Source organism: Hydra vulgaris, chromosome 03, assembly GCF_038396675.1.
Source record: "Hydra vulgaris chromosome 03, alternate assembly HydraT2T_AEP".
Taxonomy (NCBI): domain Eukaryota; kingdom Metazoa; phylum Cnidaria; class Hydrozoa; order Anthoathecata; family Hydridae; genus Hydra; species Hydra vulgaris.
This window is the reverse complement of record NC_088922.1, coordinates 34,413,565-34,434,733: the sequence shown is the minus strand read 5'-3', so window position 1 is coordinate 34,434,733 and position 21,169 is coordinate 34,413,565. Positions and strand designations below refer to the sequence as shown.

At 28.4% G+C, this 21,169-nt stretch overlaps 1 protein-coding gene across 1 annotated transcript in view; it reads right to left on the bottom strand.

Moving 5' to 3' along the window:
- Nucleotides 1-7,856: 7,856 nt before the first annotated feature.
- Nucleotides 7,857-21,169, bottom strand: part of LOC101237560 (uncharacterized) — a 103,361-nt gene continuing 90,048 nt past the window's right edge. The window contains exons 42-45 of the mRNA XM_065792995.1: nt 9,532-9,609; nt 9,272-9,320; nt 8,685-8,783; nt 7,857-8,026 (exon numbers count right to left, since the gene is read on the bottom strand). Of these exons, the coding sequence (XP_065649067.1) occupies nt 7,896-8,026; nt 8,685-8,783; nt 9,272-9,320; nt 9,532-9,609 (357 nt within the window). The 3' untranslated portion in view covers nt 7,857-7,895. The remainder of the gene's footprint in view (nt 8,027-8,684; nt 8,784-9,271; nt 9,321-9,531; nt 9,610-21,169) is intronic.

Genomic DNA, 21,169 nt, shown 5'->3' with positions numbered 1-21,169 from the left:
TTTGTTTTGGATTTGCTAAAAAAGCTTTACACCATAGCAACAGTTTTACAACATTTCCAAATGACTTTAGTTTCAAGAGCAGCCTGGAATGCGGAAATGATTAGAAAAATCTAAAAAAGCAACATCAACAAATTTTCCACTATTTATTGCAGTTGGAAAGCTATTCTTCGCGAATAAGTCACGAACCTTGACAAAAATAGTGCGGTGCGAAGAAACAGGTTGAGTACGGTACTACCAGAGACTTGGTGGAGATTGAACTCGTGAATTCTCGTTTACGAATTGAGCCCTCTACCATTACACCACTACCGCATTATGAAATAACACTGCTCAAATAGATTTCTTCAATATATATAACATTTTATTCTGCCTTATTGCCATCCTACATTAACTTTGAAGTTTTTTAAAACTTTATTTTTCGATCTGCCTGCTCCAATTATTTTTTTTCAAAAACTGAGTAACTTCTCCTGCATACTTTGTAGCAATCTGCAGCATCGTGTATTTAACTGCAATGGTTTTTATTTCAGAGTATGGTTTAGATAACTTAACTTTAGTAAATGGGGCCGTGTCACCATCCCCAATATATGAAGAGTAACGCAACCGTAATTTTTTTTTTTGCAATCTTGATGTTTTAAATCGAGAAACATCAAGATTGCACCAGCAATCTCCATACAATCTGATTATTTTTTGAGATTAGCTTGACAAATATGATTTGTTTCTCAGTTCAAGCACCCTGGTTCGTTTTGCTTCCTTTCACACGACACATCTCTCAATAATGTTTGGATAAAACTGTAGTATCTAAACACCTTTCATTTTCTTTTGAAGTTAAAGGTACAACACCTTTCATTAATGAATACGCATGTTTTTTCCGTATACTATCTATCTTCACCTAGCAATTTAAAATATTATTGGTAGCAAAAGTACTGATAGCAAGTAAACAGTTTGTTTCTAAAGTAGCATTACTCATACTTTCTAAAGCTAGTTTATTATTTATTAAATGGTATCCAGGATATGACAATCGTGTTGGCTTGTTCATAATGTTTGCAAATGTATGCATTTCTCGATAAGTTTGTCCAGTCTCACGAAAGGCTATAACCATTTAATAGTTGATGCTATTTACAGCTCTTCTAGGATTATCTTTGTTTTCTTTCTTTAAATTTTTAAATCCACAAACCACAGGAGGTACAAAAATCTTTTTCTACCATAAAAAGCCAACGATTCGGTTTTTTTCGGTTTGGTTAAAAAAAATTTTTTTGATTGGTTTAGTTTCGATTAAAAACAAAAAAAAGTTTTGGAGGCCATTTATTTAACAAATTTAGAATTACAGATTTTAAAAATACCAAAGAAAATTAAAAATTTTTATTTTTCATAATGTTTTCTTTTATATAAACAACTTTTTCAACATTTCCAACCGCCAAAATAGTTCAGAAGAACTACGACTTTGGCGGTTGATGCGTAGAACCATTGATGGCGTTACCAGCAGTAGAAAAAACTCTCCCCGAAGTTGCAGAAGTTGCTGATATACAAATATATTTTCGTGCGTAGTTTGATAAAATTTGGTACTACAACTTCATAACTTTCCACCACTCTAAAATATTTGTCGTTTATTCAGGTGTTTCGGCTGCTAAATAGTGATCGATTTCTAAACCCAATTTAGTCATTGTTGAAGCACTGCGTGTTGAAATAATCTTGTTTCAGTCTTTTTCGGAGCTACCGAACCGAACCGTTATTTATTTTTAACGGTTCAGTTTCGGTTAACTGAAAGTTTAACTCTAACATTTTTATCGCATTCATTGTCTGTTTTCTGCTACTCATTGAAGCTTCTTCTTGCTTTTTCCCTTCTTACTGGGTCAATATTGCTTCTTTTATTTCATAACATTTTTTATATTCAATCAAATGCAGGCCTTTGTAACGTGGGTCTAAAAAACTTGCAAAACAATTAACCAGCTGCTCAGCACCATTAAAAGGATATCTTTCCTACAGTTCACAACTTTTTTATAAATATTTTTGTAAATATTTTTGTTAGCTTGTGTTTGTGATGTTGATGCATGTGCATAAAGTTAGTCCTTCAAGGACTAACTTTATGCACATGTACTTGGAATTCTATCGTGTTGTATATGGAACAATCAACTTTCTGGGCTTAATTCCAAGTTCTTCACAAGCATCTTGAAGCTTGGTTGTAGAGAGAACACTTCTATGTGTGTGTGATACTAAACTTGTACAGTTTTTTACTGCTTTAAAAAGCTCAATTGAACTTTTTATTGCTTTAAGAATAACCAGCTGGATTGTGTAATTGTTGCAGCACAATTCTGATCGTAAAAAGTTATAGATGTCACCGTACGGATGACGTCATAATTTAGAGGCGAGTCTTTTTTAAAACAAAAAACCCCAAAATAAAAAACCCGAGTTAAACATGAAAATCAATTTTTAAGGAAGAAATAAAACTAAACAACAAAATCTATTAAAAATATATTTAAAAATAATTATACTTTTTTCTTTTTTCTGTTAACTATATTCAGTATAATTATTTAAATTTAACAGTTCAATTTAACAGAAAACAGTTGCTTTGTTATTTAACACTAAGTTTTAAAAGTTTTTGTTTTATTTTTTTATCAGACCTTGAAGAATACAAATCTGACGAAAGTCTGACGCCACGGTTTCTGTTCATATTTAATTGATAAGATTCTGATATAAACATCATTAGATTGCGCAAAGAAGATATACATGTACTATCAACTACTTCACAAAACATAGTATAGTAATATATTACCCATTAACATACTAAATTAACAGGCACAGTTTCTTTTTTTGTTTTCAGTTTTTCCGTTTTCTTTTCTCCATTTTCTTCTTTTTTTCTTCATTTTCTTCTTTTTTTTTTTCTTTTTTTTTCCATTTTTCTTTATTTTCTTTATTTTCTTCTTTCTTTTCTTCATTTTCTTTTCATCACTTTCTCAGTTTTGAACTCATTCCACAACTGATTTCCTCAGTAAAATCTCAAAATTTCTCATAATAAAAATATGAATCGTCTGAGTCTTTATCGTTCCGGACAATACACCCAGCTATGCAAATTAGAATAATTTTGCGATCTTAATCGTACTTTCTAATTTTGGTAAATTATCAAATTTCAAAATTTTGTCTTCATTTAAGTAAAAACCACATCTTTCACAAGAATGTCCTGATGTAGTAGAATCAAGATTAACTCCATATTTATCTAATTGCAAAAGTAGTTTTGTTTTCATGATACCACCTTTCTCTAGTATTTGTTGTACAGTAATAAATTATGTACTTCCTGATCCTTGTCTCGGCTTTTTTAAAGGATCGGTTGTAAATGTTTTAAGCAAAACATACTTATGACTTGTAGACAAGAGAAATTTTGACAACTTAACAAGACCATTACAAGTATGATAGATACTTTTACAAGTTTCTTCAAGTTTTATCAAGAGTCAAGTATTGCGAAAATTTTTTAAAAGGTGAACAAAATCGTACATAGCAAAATCCAAGATTCTAGGTTAAGAATTTTTGTTCTTATTTTGAGAACCAAAAATTAAATTACAGGAAGTTGCAAATGTCTTAACTACTGTAAATTTTCACACATTTGTGGAATTTGCTGACACTATTATAAAAAGAATTCTTTAGAAATGATTACTTATGCTATTTTTTTAAAAATGTTTTTTTAAAAAGGGTAGTTAATGTAAATATTATTAGAACTCATTTATTTTTATAGTTTTTTAGGAGAAACTTATTTTCGTGCCTACATTTAGAAATTAATTCCGATCTTTTGTTTAATAAGTATTCTTGATTTGCATAAACCCACACAGCTATTCCTGATGACACAATCCGTATAATAAAACATTGTAGAAAAACCTTACTTTATTTTAATAAGGAAACTTGGAAAAAGAAAAACATACATGACTGCTTTGATGTAACAATGGGCAGTTATGACGGAGCAGAAATTTGTGAATTTGTTGGACAATATATTTTAGATTTGTTAAGTAAAATAATCAATATAAAAGATTTAGGCCTTTATCGCGACGATGGTTTAATAGTAACGCGTAGAAAATCTGGTCCACAGCTCGACAAAATTAGAAAACACAGTGTTAAATGGAAAAAATTTTTTGTTAAGTGATTTTCTACTACTAATATAATTGCTCTGTTCTTTTAAGAACACTGAGCACTCTATTGTGTAGAATACTTTTTAAAGTTGTTTAAATATATATATATATATATATATATATATATATATATATATATATATATATATATATATATATATATATATATATATATATATATATATATATATATATATATATGTATATGTATATATATACATATCAGTGAGACGAATCCAGGAATATTTGGTGGTGGTAGTGGTGGTGGTGGTGGGGTGTTGTAGTTTGTTAAGGACGGTCAATTATGAGCGTTATGTTTTGGTGCGCATGTTCAAGAAGATCAAAAGAAATTTTAGAATTTTAGAATGACTGCGGATCTTAGCTACATAATCTTTTTTATATAGCAACTATTTTTTTTAAATTTATTTTTGTAAAAATTAATGTTGCAACCATATTTATTATTCTCGTGATGAATGGAGTATCCAAAAGTTGTTTGTAGTATCCAGTTGTTTGTAGTATTCAAACCCAGCACCCCATTTTTTCAAAAATGGAATAACATCAATAAAACTGTATTAAATCAGCAATATATTTTTCTAAAAGCAAATAGATTGTAATAGTAAAAACAAATCTCTTTTAATATAAATTTTATTTCTCAAACATACTACAAACACTCTAATATAATATATTATATATAATTATAATTTAAGTGCACTTCTACAACACCCTGAGTCACTTATCAACCTATTTTTTTTTTCTATAAATTGAATTTTTTTTTAGATTTAGTAACTCTTCCTAATGATCCAGCAATGGTGAAACTTCAAGTAGAAGAAAAAAGTTAGATAAGTGTTTTTTACTAATTTATTATTGCTCTGTTCTTTAAGAACATATGTATATATATATATATATATATATATATATATATATATATATATATATATATATATATATATATATATATATATATATATATATATATATGTATATATATATATATATATATATATATATATATATATATATATATATATATATATATATATATATATATATATATACCTTATATTGAACGTAGATTTGAATTCGTTAAATCTATTTTCAGATAAAAAAAATCCTTATAACCGCCTCCTTATAACCGCCTCCATCGACTGTACGCAACAGTCGATGGAGGCGGTTGTTATGTGTGGCGAAAGATTATTTTATGAAGTTTTTCATTTTCTGTCATCGTGATTAGACTTATCGGAATACATTTGTCATGGACATGGGAGGAGTATTGCCGCTACAAGCATGAACAATAACTAGACATTCCAAGGAACAATTTGTTATTTCAACTAAAAAAAGCTTTTTGAATATTCTTTTTTTATATCATTCTAGTTTCAAAATAATGTTTCATTTTTTCCATAGAAAAAGTACTTTTGTAATATTGTTTTATAGCTCAGGGAAAATATTATTGAAACAAGAAAATAGAATCTTATTTTAAGTAAAAATAACCTTGAAACAAGAAAAAAATTAAAATATCTAATTTTAAGAATATAAATTCTTGAAATTAGAAAAAAATATTCTTACGTGGCGGACTAGTCTTTTTTTTCTTGTTTTGAGACTTTTTTTGCTTAAAACAAGAATCTTGGATTTTGGTGCGTATAGAAGATATATATTATCTTTTGTTTGCCAAAGTACGCCTCTGTCTCAAATTATAGAAAAAAGCTTGATCACTGTTACCATCATAAAATATATAAATAACAATTGCTGCTTTTATGGCAGATAAAAAAAGTTAGTTTTCAAAAAGAAAATTTAAATTGATTTCACACACCGAAAGCAATTTTAAATAAAAAGTAATGACCATTAAACTTAAATATTCTCAGAACATTTGTATTGTATACTGCTTTTCCGAAAACTGTTTCCCCGTGGTACTGCCATATAGTATTAACATAAACTTCATCTAATAGAAGAACACATTTTTTATGTCTAATTTCTGTTAAGTTTGAAAAAACCTTTTATAGATAAAAATCTTCATGAATAGATTTTATTTTGATATTAGTCTTGTTAATGATGTAATGCTAGGAAGTTCTTCTCGGAGACGATTATATGTAGCTTGTGACATTGCAAAGTACTCATATGTTCTTATCATTGTTTCAACAGTGTACTTTTTATCTGTAACATATTTTTCGCCAAATGAAAAAAATTATTGTTCAATAATATATTTTTAACTCCTTATCTCATATGAATTCAAAAATCAAACTGTTTCTCCAATATGCGACCGTCTATTCAATATGGTAAGTCTGTTCTGTGAGTGTTTTTATTTGACCCTAAAGTGAAATGATTCATACTGAAAATTATTATTAATTTTAGAACAAACAATGACACACCTGTGTTCTGAACGAACTCTAACGACTAAATGAAAACTTGATTTTCTGTTTTAGTGTTCAATATATCAACTTCATTAAACTTATAGTTTCCTATGTTTGTTTCCAGATCATTAAAAGATTTTATAAAACCTTTTAAATTTAAAGCAGACAACTCGTCAGGTTGAACATCTCTAGTTTGAACGTGATCTTGAAGTTGTTCTGGGACAATCAGGTAGCCATTCCACAAGATTTTTTTTGTCGATATTTTTATTTAAGATTAACATGATTTTAAAGAGCTAAAAAAAACTTAAAAAATTAGGGGTCTTTTAACTTTAGAAGTTAAGTGGATCCTAAGTTATTGCATTTTTTGGGCTGGAAGAACGGATGATTTTTTAACAAAACGTCTCGTACTTAAGTATGGAAAACCGGCTGTGTAATGGCACCGAAATAAACTAAGAGAACATCAAAAATCTAGCGCAAAAATCAAAACAAACGATATGCGAAGGAAAAAAAGTATTATTATGAAAGTATTATATACATATTATATAAAAGAATTATATACATGTATATAATTCAAAGTATCCATACTTTAAATATATAAATCCTAAGTACCAAAGCTTCAAGGAAACATAACTAAATACTTGTTTTAAATTGAGAAAAGGCTATAATTGCCATTTCCACACGGGCTTTTTCAAAAAACACTGTTTTTTAAATACGAATCAAGCTTGAAGTTTTTAAACGCTAAGAACTAAAAAATTATGTATTAATGTTCAAAAGAGTCCACATTCCATTAAATTCATCGTCCTTATTTTAATATATATCCTTACCTTCAAAAGCTTTGTAAAAAAAAAAAAAATCTCGTGTCAAGTTTTTTACCCAGTAGAGGTCTCAAGACATGAGTAATATATAAATGAAGCCATATAAAACTTACTACATTCTATATATGGTCGGAAAGAGGTTGAGTCAATTAATTAATGCAAAAAATCTTAAGGTTCTAGCTTAATTATACAAAAAAAAAAAAGAGAGTGAAGTCAAATTTCTCCGACTCACTTCTCCAATTTATATTGCCAAATCATTTCGCCAACGCACTCTGATTACTTATTTTTGTAACCAACTAGCCACGCTCTACCCTGCTTGTATATTTGTTATATATTTGCATTTTCAAATATATAATATATATTTGAAAATGCAAATATATAACAAATATACAATATAAAATAAATACCAGTATATAATATATTAAACTAATATACAGTATAAAATATACTATATACAACCAATATATTTTATAAATAATATAATAATTAAACAGTTATAATCATTGTGTTTCAATGAACATGACTTAAAAATTAATTTTTAAAGTCGAGATAAAAACACAACAACAAATAAACAGAACAAGATAAAAAAAAAACAAAAAAAAACAAACAAACAAAGTATATAATATTTATTTCTTTGACGTTTGCAGGAGGAGAGCTTCATAAAAATCCTTAACTGATGATACATTATCACCAAGCTTTCCTCTAACAACACTACGTCTTTTGTAAGTCAATGCATCACCAGGCTGAAGTTCCAAAGCTTAAAAAAATTATTAGGATAAGTTAAAATAAAATATAGGGATAGTTACTGCTAAATAATGTTTGGTTAAATAAGGTTTGTTTTGGTTAAATAAGGTTTGTTTTATTATGGTACAGTATTGTAGATTTTTTGCGCAAAATTAGTGGTAAAAAAAATAAATTGCATTATTGTTCTTATGATAGACATTTTGAACAAGTTATCATCTTATTTTAACATCTTATTTTATACATCTTTTTATTTTAACATCTTTATTCATCTTATTTTAACAAGTATTTATTATTCCATTTTAAAAAGTATTTATCATCCCTTTTTAAAAAGCATTTTGTTAATCCTTTTAATATTGTTTTCTCAAATATGTAAATAAAGTTACTAATTTTACTGATTTTTAAAATAGTTTTAAAGTTAGTTTTAAACTATCATTTGCAAATTGACAGCATAGGTAAAAGCAAACCAACGGACACCTTAAGTAACCAGCAGACACCTAAAGTAACGAGCGGACACCTAAAGTGTTTGGGAAAGATTAGTAGGATTAAACACTTACCTAATCTAAATAACTTAGAATTATAACGGTATATCAAGTGTTTGGAAAATTTTTACAAATGGACATTTATTTATAACTGCAAATCAAGACAAATATTTATACAAAATGATAAACTACCTTTGCTGTAATCGCTCTCTGATTCTTTAAGTTTCCCTATCAGCTCAAAAAACATACCACGATTGTAGTAAGCATATGACAGGTAGGGATTCATGGAAACTATAATAAAAATTCACCGTTAGCTCAAATACAACGAGCAAAAACTTCTAACAAAATAACAAAATATTTATTTCATTTAAAAACTAATCCTGCTTTTTAAAATTAACTTTTCTAACGTTAAAGAAGACATTAACATTCTACTTAAATAAATTCAAAAAAAAAAAAAAAAAAAAAAAAAATCTTTTTTTCGTTTTCAGATTATTATCTTAGGATCATGATCTGAGAACGATGGATTATTTTTAGTGAATTTAATTTGTGCAAGGGAAAACAAGTTTAAAACTAGAAATTAAAGTAAACTCTTAAAAAGCATACATGATATGAATGTTAGATACTATAATGCCATAAATAAAGTCAGCAAGAAATAATTATGTTATTATTGATATATAAAGATTTGACTTAACTTAAAACCATGTTTTTACAAAAGCAACTAAAGAAGTTACCCTTATGATAATCTCTAACTAAAATAAAATGACAGCAATTAAACGTACTTGCTTGATTAATATCATGCAATGCTTCTTCATTTCCATCAAGAGCAATCTTAAAACAAAAAAAATCATTATAAGTAAGTTAATATCATGCAATAATTCTTCATTTCCATCAAGAGCAATCTTAAAACAAAAAAAATCATTATAAGTAAGTTAATATCATGCAATACTTCTTCATTTCCATCAAGAGCAATATTAAAACAAAAAAAAAGAAGTAAGTTAATTTCAATGAGCAAATTAAAAATCATTTCAAAAGAACCAACCTTACAAACTCCTCGACTTATAAAAGCTACTTCATCTTTTTGATTGCATTTAATGACATTATCATAGTACAACAAAGCCTATCATAAAAAAGGTAAATGTTCATAAATACCTAATTAAATTTAAAATATTTGTATATACGTTTAGTTTTTACATTTAGTAGATAACATTTAGTTTTTCAAGTTCTTCTTGTCGAAAAACCTCTTACTGTTAATACAGAAATATAAAGTAGGAAAAAAAAACACTAAACATTTATTCAAAAAATAAATAAATAAAATAAAAGATTATATTGAAATATAAACAAGCAAAGCAAGTATATCAACGTCAGCAATGTCAAAAATGTCGAAAAAAGTTTATACCGAGGAAAAAAGTTTATATCGAAGAAAAAAGTTTTTTTACGGGTTGTGGATAATATAACAACACAATTTTGTTTCTTGAGTTAAAAAAAAAACAACGAACAAAAATAAGTTTGTGAAAGTACAATCAAATTCCCTGTAATAATGTTATGCATTGAGACATTATTCGTTGCAACATACCTAAAGGTTACTTTTATGGTAGAACTCTACCTTTTTTTTAGAGTGTACGATTTGGCTACGAATATTGTAACATTTTTACGCAACGAGATGTAACAATCTAATGTGTAGAAAATTTTTTATTTATTCGAATATAACAATAATAAATAGTATATATATATATATATATATATATATATATATATATATATATATATATATATATATATATATATATATAAATTGTTTCGAATTAAGAACACATAGAACTCTTAAATACATTGAAACAAAACTAAAAAAAGAACGAGTAATTAAATATAATTAAAAAAACAGAAAAAAAGCACTATTTTGAATAACAATAGTTAAACGGTATCGTTGTTTATCTTCGTCCGGATAATTACCATATGGAGACCACATTCCTATAACCCTCCACGAACGAAGAGTAAGTGAATTTTTCAAAAATTGAATACAAGTAAAAAGTAATCTAAAAGTATTACATAATAACCAATAACTAACGCTTACTTTAAAATGAGGCTGAAAAATAAAACTGAAAAAAAAACAATATTTTATAATAAACTTATTTCTAAAAAAGGAAGAAAAATCTGGAAAACACTCTCTTTAGTCTTTTGAGGAAAGTTTGAAATTAGTACATCTATCTTAGAGCTTTGAAATTAGTACATCTATCTTAAAGCTTTGAAATTAGTACATCTATCTTAAAGCTTTGAAATTAGTACATCTATCTTAAAGCTTTGAAATTAGTACATCTATCTTAAAGCTTTGAAATTAGTGCATCTATCTTAAAGCTTTGAAATTAGTACATCTATTTTAAAGCTTTGAAATTAGTACATCTATCTTAAAGCTTTGAAATTAGTACATCTATCTTAAAGCTTTGAAATTAGTACATCTATCTTAAAGCTTTGAAATTAGTACATCTATCTTAAAGCTTTGAAATTAGTACATCTATCTTAAAGCTTTGAAATTAGTACATCTATCTTAAAGCTTTGAAATTAGTGCATCTATCTTAAAGCTTTGAAATTAGTACATCTATTTTAAAGCTTTGAAATTAGTACATCTATCTTAAAGCTTTGAAATTAGTACATCTATCTTAAAGCTTTGAAATTAGTACATCTATCTTAAAGCTTTGAAATTAGTACATCTATCTTAAAGCTTTGAAATTAGTACATCTATCTTAAAGCTTTGAAATTAGTGCATCTATCTTAAAGCTTTGAAATTAGTACATCTATTTTAAAGCTTTGAAATTAGTACATCTATCTTAATGCTTTGAAATTAGTACATCTATCTTAAAGCTTTGAAATTAGTACATCTATCTTAAAGCTTTGAAATTAGTACATCTATCTTAAAGCTTTGAAATTAGTACATCTATCTTAAAGCTTTGAAATTAGTACATCTATCTTAAAGCTTTGAAATTAGTGCATCTATCTTAAAGCTTTGAAATTAGTACATCTATTTTAAAGCTTTGAAATTAGTACATCTATCTTAATGCTTTGAAATTAGTACATCTATCTTAAAGCTTTGAAATTAGTACATCTATCTTAAAGCTTTGAAATTAGTACATCTATCTTAAAGCTTTGAAATTAGTACATCTATCTTAAAGCTTTGAAATTAGTACATCTATCTTAAAGCTTTGAAATTAGTACATCTATCTTAAAGCTTTGAAATTAGTACATCTATCTTAAAGCTTTGAAATTAGTACATCTATTTTAAAGCTTTGAAATTAGTACACCTATCTTAAAGCTTTGAAATTAGTACATCTTTCTTAAAGCTTTGAAATTAGTACATCTATCTAAAAGCTTTGAAATTAGTGCATCTATCTTAAAGCTTTCAAGTTAGTACATCTACCTTAAAGCTCAAAATATTTTTCTAATAAAAACGACTCTTGAAAAAATTTTGAAAAATAAGTCTTTTGTCATTTGTTTAAAATTTTAAAAGTGGTCCCTCTCAAAAAAAAGTTTGAAAAAAAAAGAGTATTTTCATATATGTGTAAGCATATGTGAAAATTCTCTTATTTTAATAACTTTTCTATAATTTTAATAATGGTACTATTTTTACAACAATTTTATTATAGTCATGGTAGAATTCAATTCAGCTATTGTGCCAGTACAAGTTTTTAATAGTTCAACAAATCCAGCCAGACAGTTTTTGTGGCACAAGTGGCACAAATTTTGATATTAAATAGTTGTATCATTGTTGAGATATTTCATCTGCAATTATTTGCAATGGCTTTTTTCAGTGTTTGCAGTTTTGGTGTAACTATTTTTTGTTTCAGCCAGATGTCTTCTTGAGTTTTCTTAAAACCAGTTTAATATTGTCCTCTTATTTTTTAAGCATAACTGCATGACATTGTAAAATACCCAGAAAAGCATATTTGTTTTTGTCCACAAAATCTTTCCAGCAAATCCATTTTTGATTCGTGAGTTTAGCAAAGTTATATTCAGAACTATTAACAACAGTTGAAATAAGCTGGTCAACAACAGTTGGAAGAAGCTGGTCAACAACAGTTGGAAGAAGCTGGTCAACAACAATTGGAAGAAGCTGGTCAACAATAGTTGGAAGAAGCTGGTCAACAACAGTTGAAACAAGCTGATTAACAACAGTTAAAACAAGCTGATCAACAACAGTTGAAACAAGCTAGTCACGAACAGCTGAAACAAGATGGTCACTAATAGTTGAAACAAGATGGTCAACAACAGTTGAAACAAACTAGTCAATAGTGCTTATAAATCAGCAAAACTTTTAAATGAAAAGTCCTACCTTTTTTTAAATTTTCACTGGGAAGTCAAAATATTGATTTTAAATGTAAAAACAAATGAATTTTTACTAAATCTAACCAATCTAAAAGGTTTATTTTTTTGAAATATGCATGTGCATAAGTATTTGGACAGAATAAAACATCTGAAGTATATATATTTTTCAAACATTTGTTTTAACTGAAAATTTTTTTTTCTCTTTTCTGTTTTAGAATTTCAAAATCTTGTTTTCATGTTGGTTTTTGACCTGAAATTTGAAATTTCCTGAAATTTCCAAGATCAGGTCTTTGTGAAGACCATTCCATTAATTGAACTTTTCTGGACATAGAAAAGTATTTCACTATGTTTGGATTACTTTTTTGGATCATTATCCTATTGTAATATTCATCTCCAAGACATCTTGTCTTTAGCCTGTAGCAGCATTTAATTAATGCCATCAATTAAGTGGATATGACTGACACAATCTTTATTAAAGCAACCCTAAACCTTAATGTTTTCACTGCTGTGATTTAATGTTGGTAACTCGTATTTAAGTTTATTTCTATAGCCTTTTGGATGAAATATCTAATACCATCAGATCCAAATAACATAATATTCAATTCATCACTAAAAAGTACTTTTGACCATTGTTCTCTTGCCCACTTCTAATTTTCATGAGCATATTTAATGTGTGTTTTTTGATTCTTTATTAAAATGAAAGGTTTATTTACTGGACGTCTTATAAATAAATTTACAGAAATGATGCTTGGTTGTGTCAACACTACATTTCATATTATGAAATTCTTTCATTTCAGCATTTAACATTTATTCAAAACAAAATTCTTTTAAATTAATAAATGCTTAAAGTTTTATTTAGCTTTTTTAAAAATAAAAAAAAATCCTTTAAAGGTATTTGAATTTTATTATTTTAGTTCTGCCTGTATACTTTTGCATGCACATATTTCAACAAAATGAACTTTTTAGATTTGATTGATTAGATTAAAAAATTCATTTGTAATTTCTTTTGAAATCAATTGACATTCTAGTGAAAATTTAAAAGAATTTTTTTAAAAGTCAACTTATACTATTGTTTGGTTACTTTTTTATGCTACTGTATGTCATCAAATATATATTAGCTTTTTTAAATGCTCCAAAATAACTGTCCACAAGGCACCATGTATAGATCAACATAAATCCAATTTTGACACAAGTCAAAATTGAATGCAACTTAACATCATTGGTCAATAATAAATACACAAGGAACCACATTAAAAACTTTTTTTCCTAGCCGGCGACTGAAACAAATAAGTTGTACATTTGTAACCTAATTTTCTTGGAGAGGAGTAATATTTTGAAAACTTTTTCAAACATATCAGGATATATAATAATATTATAATTTAATGATGGATTAGATACAACATGTCTTGCCGCTTGTGTATATAGAAAATTTGCAGCAGCAATATTTGATGTTTTAGGTACAAAGATTTTAGTGCAAAAAATACCACTCAATTCTACCTATTTCAGCAGACTACTTTATGTTTGAAGTGGAAGAACCATGTCATACACCTTAAGTCATACTTTTTTTGTTAGTCTTAACTGCATCTTAGTCAAAAAAGGTATTCTTCAGGTAACTTTTTTGTACTTTTTTTAAAATTTTCCCCAAGGCCAAAAAGGTCACTACAGTTAAGAAAACTACTTTAGTCGTGGTTACAACCTTCTCTCAACTCAATAATTCTGAAATACAAACCTTGACAAACAAGGCCGCTGCATGAGGAAACAAGTTAAACAAGAAACAAGTTTGATCCCCACCACAACCCTGGTAGTACCGCAGGGTACTACCAGGGTTATGGTGGGGATCAAACTCAAAATATGGTGGTATTTGTAGGAAAAAGAAAGAGATGCAACAATAAGAGAGTGGCTCAAGCTTGGCAGATAAGGCAGGTCCAACTACATTTTGCTCCTTTTGTACCTTGTCTCACAAAGTCAGTGCAAGCCTTAAGCTGTTACAGAAGAGAAAATAGATTAAAGATTGGCTGATTGTTCTATGTGTTTAAAAAGTGAAAACTTTTGTTAAGCCATGTTTGTAAAATTGATTCTTCAGCAAAAAAGAGCCACTTTAGAGGTAAGATTGTCAGTAAGACTTTTATTGTTTGTTATTTGTTGAGATGTTGGCATACAATATCTTTACATATTTGTATAAGCTTTAGTACTTTTATGGTGTATTTGCCAAAAGAGAAGATGATGGTCAGATAGATATGCGGTATGACTCAACAAGATAAAAAAAGGAGCCATAATATTAGATAATCTTAGAGATTTTGTCAGAAAAGCTAGGGTGTATATTTAAGGAAAAAGTATAGAAAAAGTCAGATTGGAATAAACTTACAAAGACCTGTTATTTTACAGGTACGGTCAGTTAGTTTCACATAAATTATGTGAGATAATAACTATTATTACACTATATCAGTCATTAAAAAAAAAAAAAAAAAAACTGTTGGACTTAAACAAAACTATGAAATAGGTAAAAATCAAATAAAATGGAAAAATTTAGTTTTTTTAAAAAGAATAGTAAAACTAATTATGGTTTCTAATTTTTTACAGCCTTGCTGTAAAACACAGATTAGTTAATAGTTAACAATCACTTTTCACTTGTTACAACTAAATAAAAATTCAATCAGTCTTTTTAGTAATATGACCATTTTTAATACTAGGTTGCATAACTTTTTGCAGTAATAACCGCTTGGCATCTGTTTGGCATGCATACAACTAGTTTTGTTAACAAGCTAACATCCAGTGAAAACATTTAGAAGTGTCAAAAACAATTCATATTTATTACTAGGTTTTCTGTCTTTGAGTTTAGCATCTAATATAAACACAGATTCTCAATCAGTGGCCAGTACAATCTTGATTGTACTGGTAGGGTACAAAGGTAGGTATTCCAGCATTTTGCATGTTTTTTTTTTCATGTATAGTTGGGTTCATTGTCTTGCTTAAATATATAGTTTCCATTGCAAAATAGACATGTTACACTTGGTTTTCATTGCTGAACTAAAATATAATAGTACTTATGTTGGTCCATGACTCCATCAACTCTATACATGTTTTCCACTCCATAAGCAGTAAATGCACCAATGAATGAACAATGATTTTTCTGTCCAGTTTAAGTGGTCTCTGCACTGTTTTAGTCTCTTAAAACAACTTTTCTTGTTTATAAAGATATTTTCTTGTTTATCTGTTGTTTATTATGACATTTTGTTTATTATGCTATTTGTTATTATGATACTTTGTTATTATGATATTTTGATATTATAATAATTTGTTTATTATGATATTCCTGTTTATTATGATATTTTCTTGTTTATCTGTTGACCAGCCTTGCACTCCTTTTTCATCTATCAGGCTGGTGCAGATGTATTTTTAAATCATTGTTTCCAGTTTAGGATGTTGAATGCTGGATCTTCTTGACTCAATACATGGGTTTTGATTGTGTCTCTGTTTTTATGACTAGGCAACTCATTCTATTATCTCCTAATGAGGGTACAGCTTTAAAACTCAGTTTTATGAGGCCGGCTGATAGTCAGGTTTCCCAAACTCTGTGGTAGCTCTCAGAGAGCCTGATTCCATCAACAGCTGAAGAATATCAAAGCATTAACAGTGCCATGTTGCGCATGGATGGTGTCCCTGTTTGTACTTTTGGAGTGCATTGCCAAGGCCACATTTGGAGCCCTTTGTTACAGCCTAGGGTTTATTAATAGTAATGAGGCAATTACTTAGGCTATTAAAAAGTGTACTGAATACTATCTATGCTTTAAGTCAAGTTCTTTAATAAATTTAAAAATGAATAAAGGACAAAAAACTATAAAACTCAAAAAACCATCGTCATCACCAAGTTCTCTAAACCTATCATTCACTAATATTTGTGGTCTTTGAAGTAACTTTTCTTCTGTTGAATCTTATCTTATGCAAAGTTCACTGGTTCTACTTGCTCTTTGTGAGACTAATTTGAGTTCAGCAGCCTCATATTGTGATCTTAGTGTTGATGGTTATCTTCCTTTAATTCGTAAAGATTCAAATAGTCACATGTTTGGTCTGGGCATTTACATTCGTAAGAATTCATCCATTTATCGGGAAACTAGATTTGAGCCCACAGATTATTCTTTTATGTGATTTCATTTGGCACCACTTCACTTTATATATCTGTAAATCCTGGCTCGTGTTTGTGAATGGCTCGGTGATCGGCTTGGCAAGAGCTCGTTCATGTTTGGCTCGAATCGTAAACGAGCCGGGCTTGAACAAAAAATTAGGCTCATTTATTAAATGAGCCGAGCTTGAACATCATAGGCTCGTTCATATAAGCTCGAATAAAGCTCGAATATATATATATATATATATATATATATATATATATATATATATATATATATATATATATATATATATACATATATATATATATATATATATATATATATATATATATATATATATATATATTTATTTTATAATAATATATATGTAATAAATAAAATTGTGATATTATATATATTAGTATATAATAAAAATAGAGTGTTAGTGTAACCATATGAGATATGACCCATATAACTCTTATTACACTAAATAATTGATTAATATAAACAATTTAATTACGTGATGCTGCTATTGACTATTGTCATTTGCCAACAGGCTTCTGTCCAGTTTAAGTGATCTCTGCACTGTTTTAGTCTCTTAAAACAACTTTTTTTGTTTATAATGATATTTTCTAGTTTATCTGTTGTTTATTATGACATTTTGTTTATTATACTATTTTGTTATTATGATATTTTGATATTATAATATTTTGTTTATTATGATATTCTTGTTTATTATGATATTTTCTTGTTTATCTGTTGACCAGCCTTGCACTCCTTTTTCATCTATCAGGGTGGTGCAGATGTATTTTTAATACATTGTTTTGACTTGTGTCAAAATTGGATTTATATTGATCTATACATGGTGCCTTGTGGACAGTTATTTTGGAGCATTTAAAAAAGCTAATATATATTTGATGACATACAGTAGCATAAAAAAGTAACCAAACAATAGTATAAATTGAAAAAATTCTTTTAAATTTTCACTAGAATGTCAATTGATTTCGAAAGAAATTACAAATATGCTTATTAAGAGTAAGTAACATTAAGTTTGAACATTGAACTATTAGATTTAACTTTTATTTTGAACTATTAGATTTGTGGGATCTTATTTCATTATGTTGTTTATTTGCATGTTTATTATACTGTAGGATTGTATATGTTGTTTGTTGATTTTGACTTGCATTATTTACAGACGAGCCTTTAACGAACAATTTTTTTTTACTAAACGAGCTTTAAACTAACAGGTTACAATAATTATTTCGAGTTTTAAATCAGTCAACCTCGAGCAAAATGTAAAACGAGTCGAGCCCAAACAATACTAACCCTTAACGAACCGAGCTCGAACAAAAAATCTCATGTTCGAAACGAGCTCGAGCCGAGCCTGAACACTCTTAATATGTAAACGAGCCAAGCCCTGACAAGCTTGGCTCGTTCGGCTTGATTTGCAGGCCTATTTATCGCCTTTCTAATTGTTCTATATCGCTTTCCCTTATCTCAAGACTGCACTCTTTTTGATATTGCTTATGATCATATTGACAAAGCCCTCTCTCTTTATTCATCAGCCAATATTGTTGTTGTCAGTGACTTTAATGCTTATCACACTGAATGGCTTGGCTCTAGTAACAGTGACTCTGCAGGCATTAAAACCCACAACTTTTGCCTTTCTCAATCCCTAACTCAAATAGTCAACTTTCCAACTCGCTTTCCAGACAACCCGAATCATCAACCTTCTCTACTCGACTTATGTCTTGTTTCTGATCCTAGTCAGTGCTCAGTTTCTCCACATTCACTCTTAGGTGCTTCTGATCACAGTTTGATCTTCTAAAACTGTTCTTTTTTTGTTAGCGATAATAGATGCATTAATTGTTATATTTAAGTATGTAAGTATTTAGACAGCTTATATTATATGTAAGTATTTAGACAGCTCAATTAATCTGTTGATTATTATAAAGCTTATGCTATTTATTATTTGTTGGTTATTTTTGCTCTTTTCATATTTAAATTATGCTACATGTACTGTTGAATTCAGGGTATCTGACAGATCAGGGAAAACAGTGAAAAGTCAGAGAATTCAGATATCTGTAAAAAAATCAGCTTATTCACACGTTATTAATTAGTACTCACAGTTTTATCTTGCACATAGTTGCACAACTATGTTATGTTATGCAGCAATTTTGTGTATCAGATGAACTTTGATGCACTTCTTATATTTTTTCTCACTTAACAGCTACTCCATAATTTTATATTTATTTGTTAACTAAAGTATTATATTTAATTTGTTAATAAGTATATGGTATCAGGGTGTTAGCTAGGAATATATTTTTTATCACATTTTTGCGGTATTGGGAATATTTCTTGTTATTGTTCTACAAAATATTGAGAATTTTTATTGATATTCTCCTATTACTTAAAAAATAAAAGTTATTAAATTTTATGGGTTTTAAATTTTCCATTAAGAATTATACCATAGAATGGTATAATTCTTAATGGAAAAATACCGCGTATACCATGGAATTCTGATAAGAATTCCATGATATACGCGGTAGCATTGGGCTGGCCATCATTCATTTATGTAAATCTGGAAAAATTAGTGGCCAATTTACATAAAAGAAACACTTAAAGCATCATCTTACATATAATGTTAATAATTGTGTAATGTCCATGCATAAAAAACTTGTACTAAAGCGTGTCAGAATGTGTTATCAAATTTAAACATTTTATTTATTTAAATTATTTATAAGTTTGAACATTTGGGAAAATTTGACTGTTTCAATGTTTTATTTTATCACTGAAGCATCACTATGGTGTTCAGCATTAGACAGCGAAAAAATAAAAGAGTGTTTGGTTGTGTCAAATCTCCAAAATAAAACTAATAGTGAGGATTTTGAGAGTTACCAAACAAAATTACCTACTATGGGACTGCATGTGGCTGAAATTGCTAATAACGCTAGTGATACATTTGACCAAGAAATATGCACAGATACTGTACCTGAATTACAAATAAATGCTGACTCCTACATTTCCCATGACTACGAAAATGACTCAAATAAAAGCTTTGACTCAGATAGTGAAACAAGTGAGCGTGAAAATGATTTATGTGATTATGAGAGTGAATTTGACATTAACAGTAGTTTACGTGACTGGGCTACCTCGTTCAACATTTCTCTTGCAGCTGTAACAGCACTTCTTCATATTTTGTGGCTAGCCAGTTTATCTGTACCAAAGGATTCCAGAACTCTGTTAAAAACACCTAAAAATGCACAGATTAAGCAAATCTGGGCAGCAACTATTAACATTTTGGCATTGAAAATGAAATAGTCACATCTTTAAGAAAAAAATTAAATCTGACTAATTTTGAAATAAAATTTGCCATTATTTCACAGCTTGTGTATGCCGCTATGGCCAATATTAGGCGCTGTCTTTGAATTACCAAAAGCAGATGTTTTTATTATTGGTATTTATGCTGGATCATAAAAGCTTTTATGTTTCACTACATTTTTAAATGACTTTATCATTGAAATGAAACATTTATTTCAAAATGGTGTAAGATATTTAGATCAAATCTATCCTATTGTAATGAATGCAATTATTTGTGATGCACCAGCACGATCATATATAAAGCAAGTTAAGGGGCATGAAGGTTATAATGCCTGTGAACATTGTATAGAGGAATACACTTACTTGAACCATAAAATGATGTATCCAAATTTGCATGTATCTCTCAGAACCGATGATTTTGTTAGGCAAAAAGATGAGGACCACCATTTACCAAATAGACAGTCACCTTTGTTAGAACTAAATGTTGGGTTAGTTTCTAAATGCCCACTTGACTATTTGCACCTTACTTGTTTGGGGATAGTTAGAAAAATTGTTAGCCTCTGGTTAAAAGGCGATTTGCATTACAGGTTGCAATTAAGAGTAGTGAATGATATTTCTGTGAACTTAATAAAGTTGAGAAGCTACTTGCCTTGTGAATTTGCCAACCACAATTGCCAGGCAACCACAATTGCCAGGCAGCCACAATTAATTCTGGAATACAAAAAATGGAAGGCAACCGAGTTTCAGCAGTTTATGTTATATTCAGGAACAGTTGTTCTTTGTGATGCTATTCCCATCAATATGTATCAAAACTTTCTCACATTTTCTGTTTCAATGATATGTTTACTGCAACCTGAATTTGCTAACAGTTTGCAGTATTGTAACTATGAAGAGAAATTGTTGCTCATGTTTGTTACAGATTTTGGCACCATATAT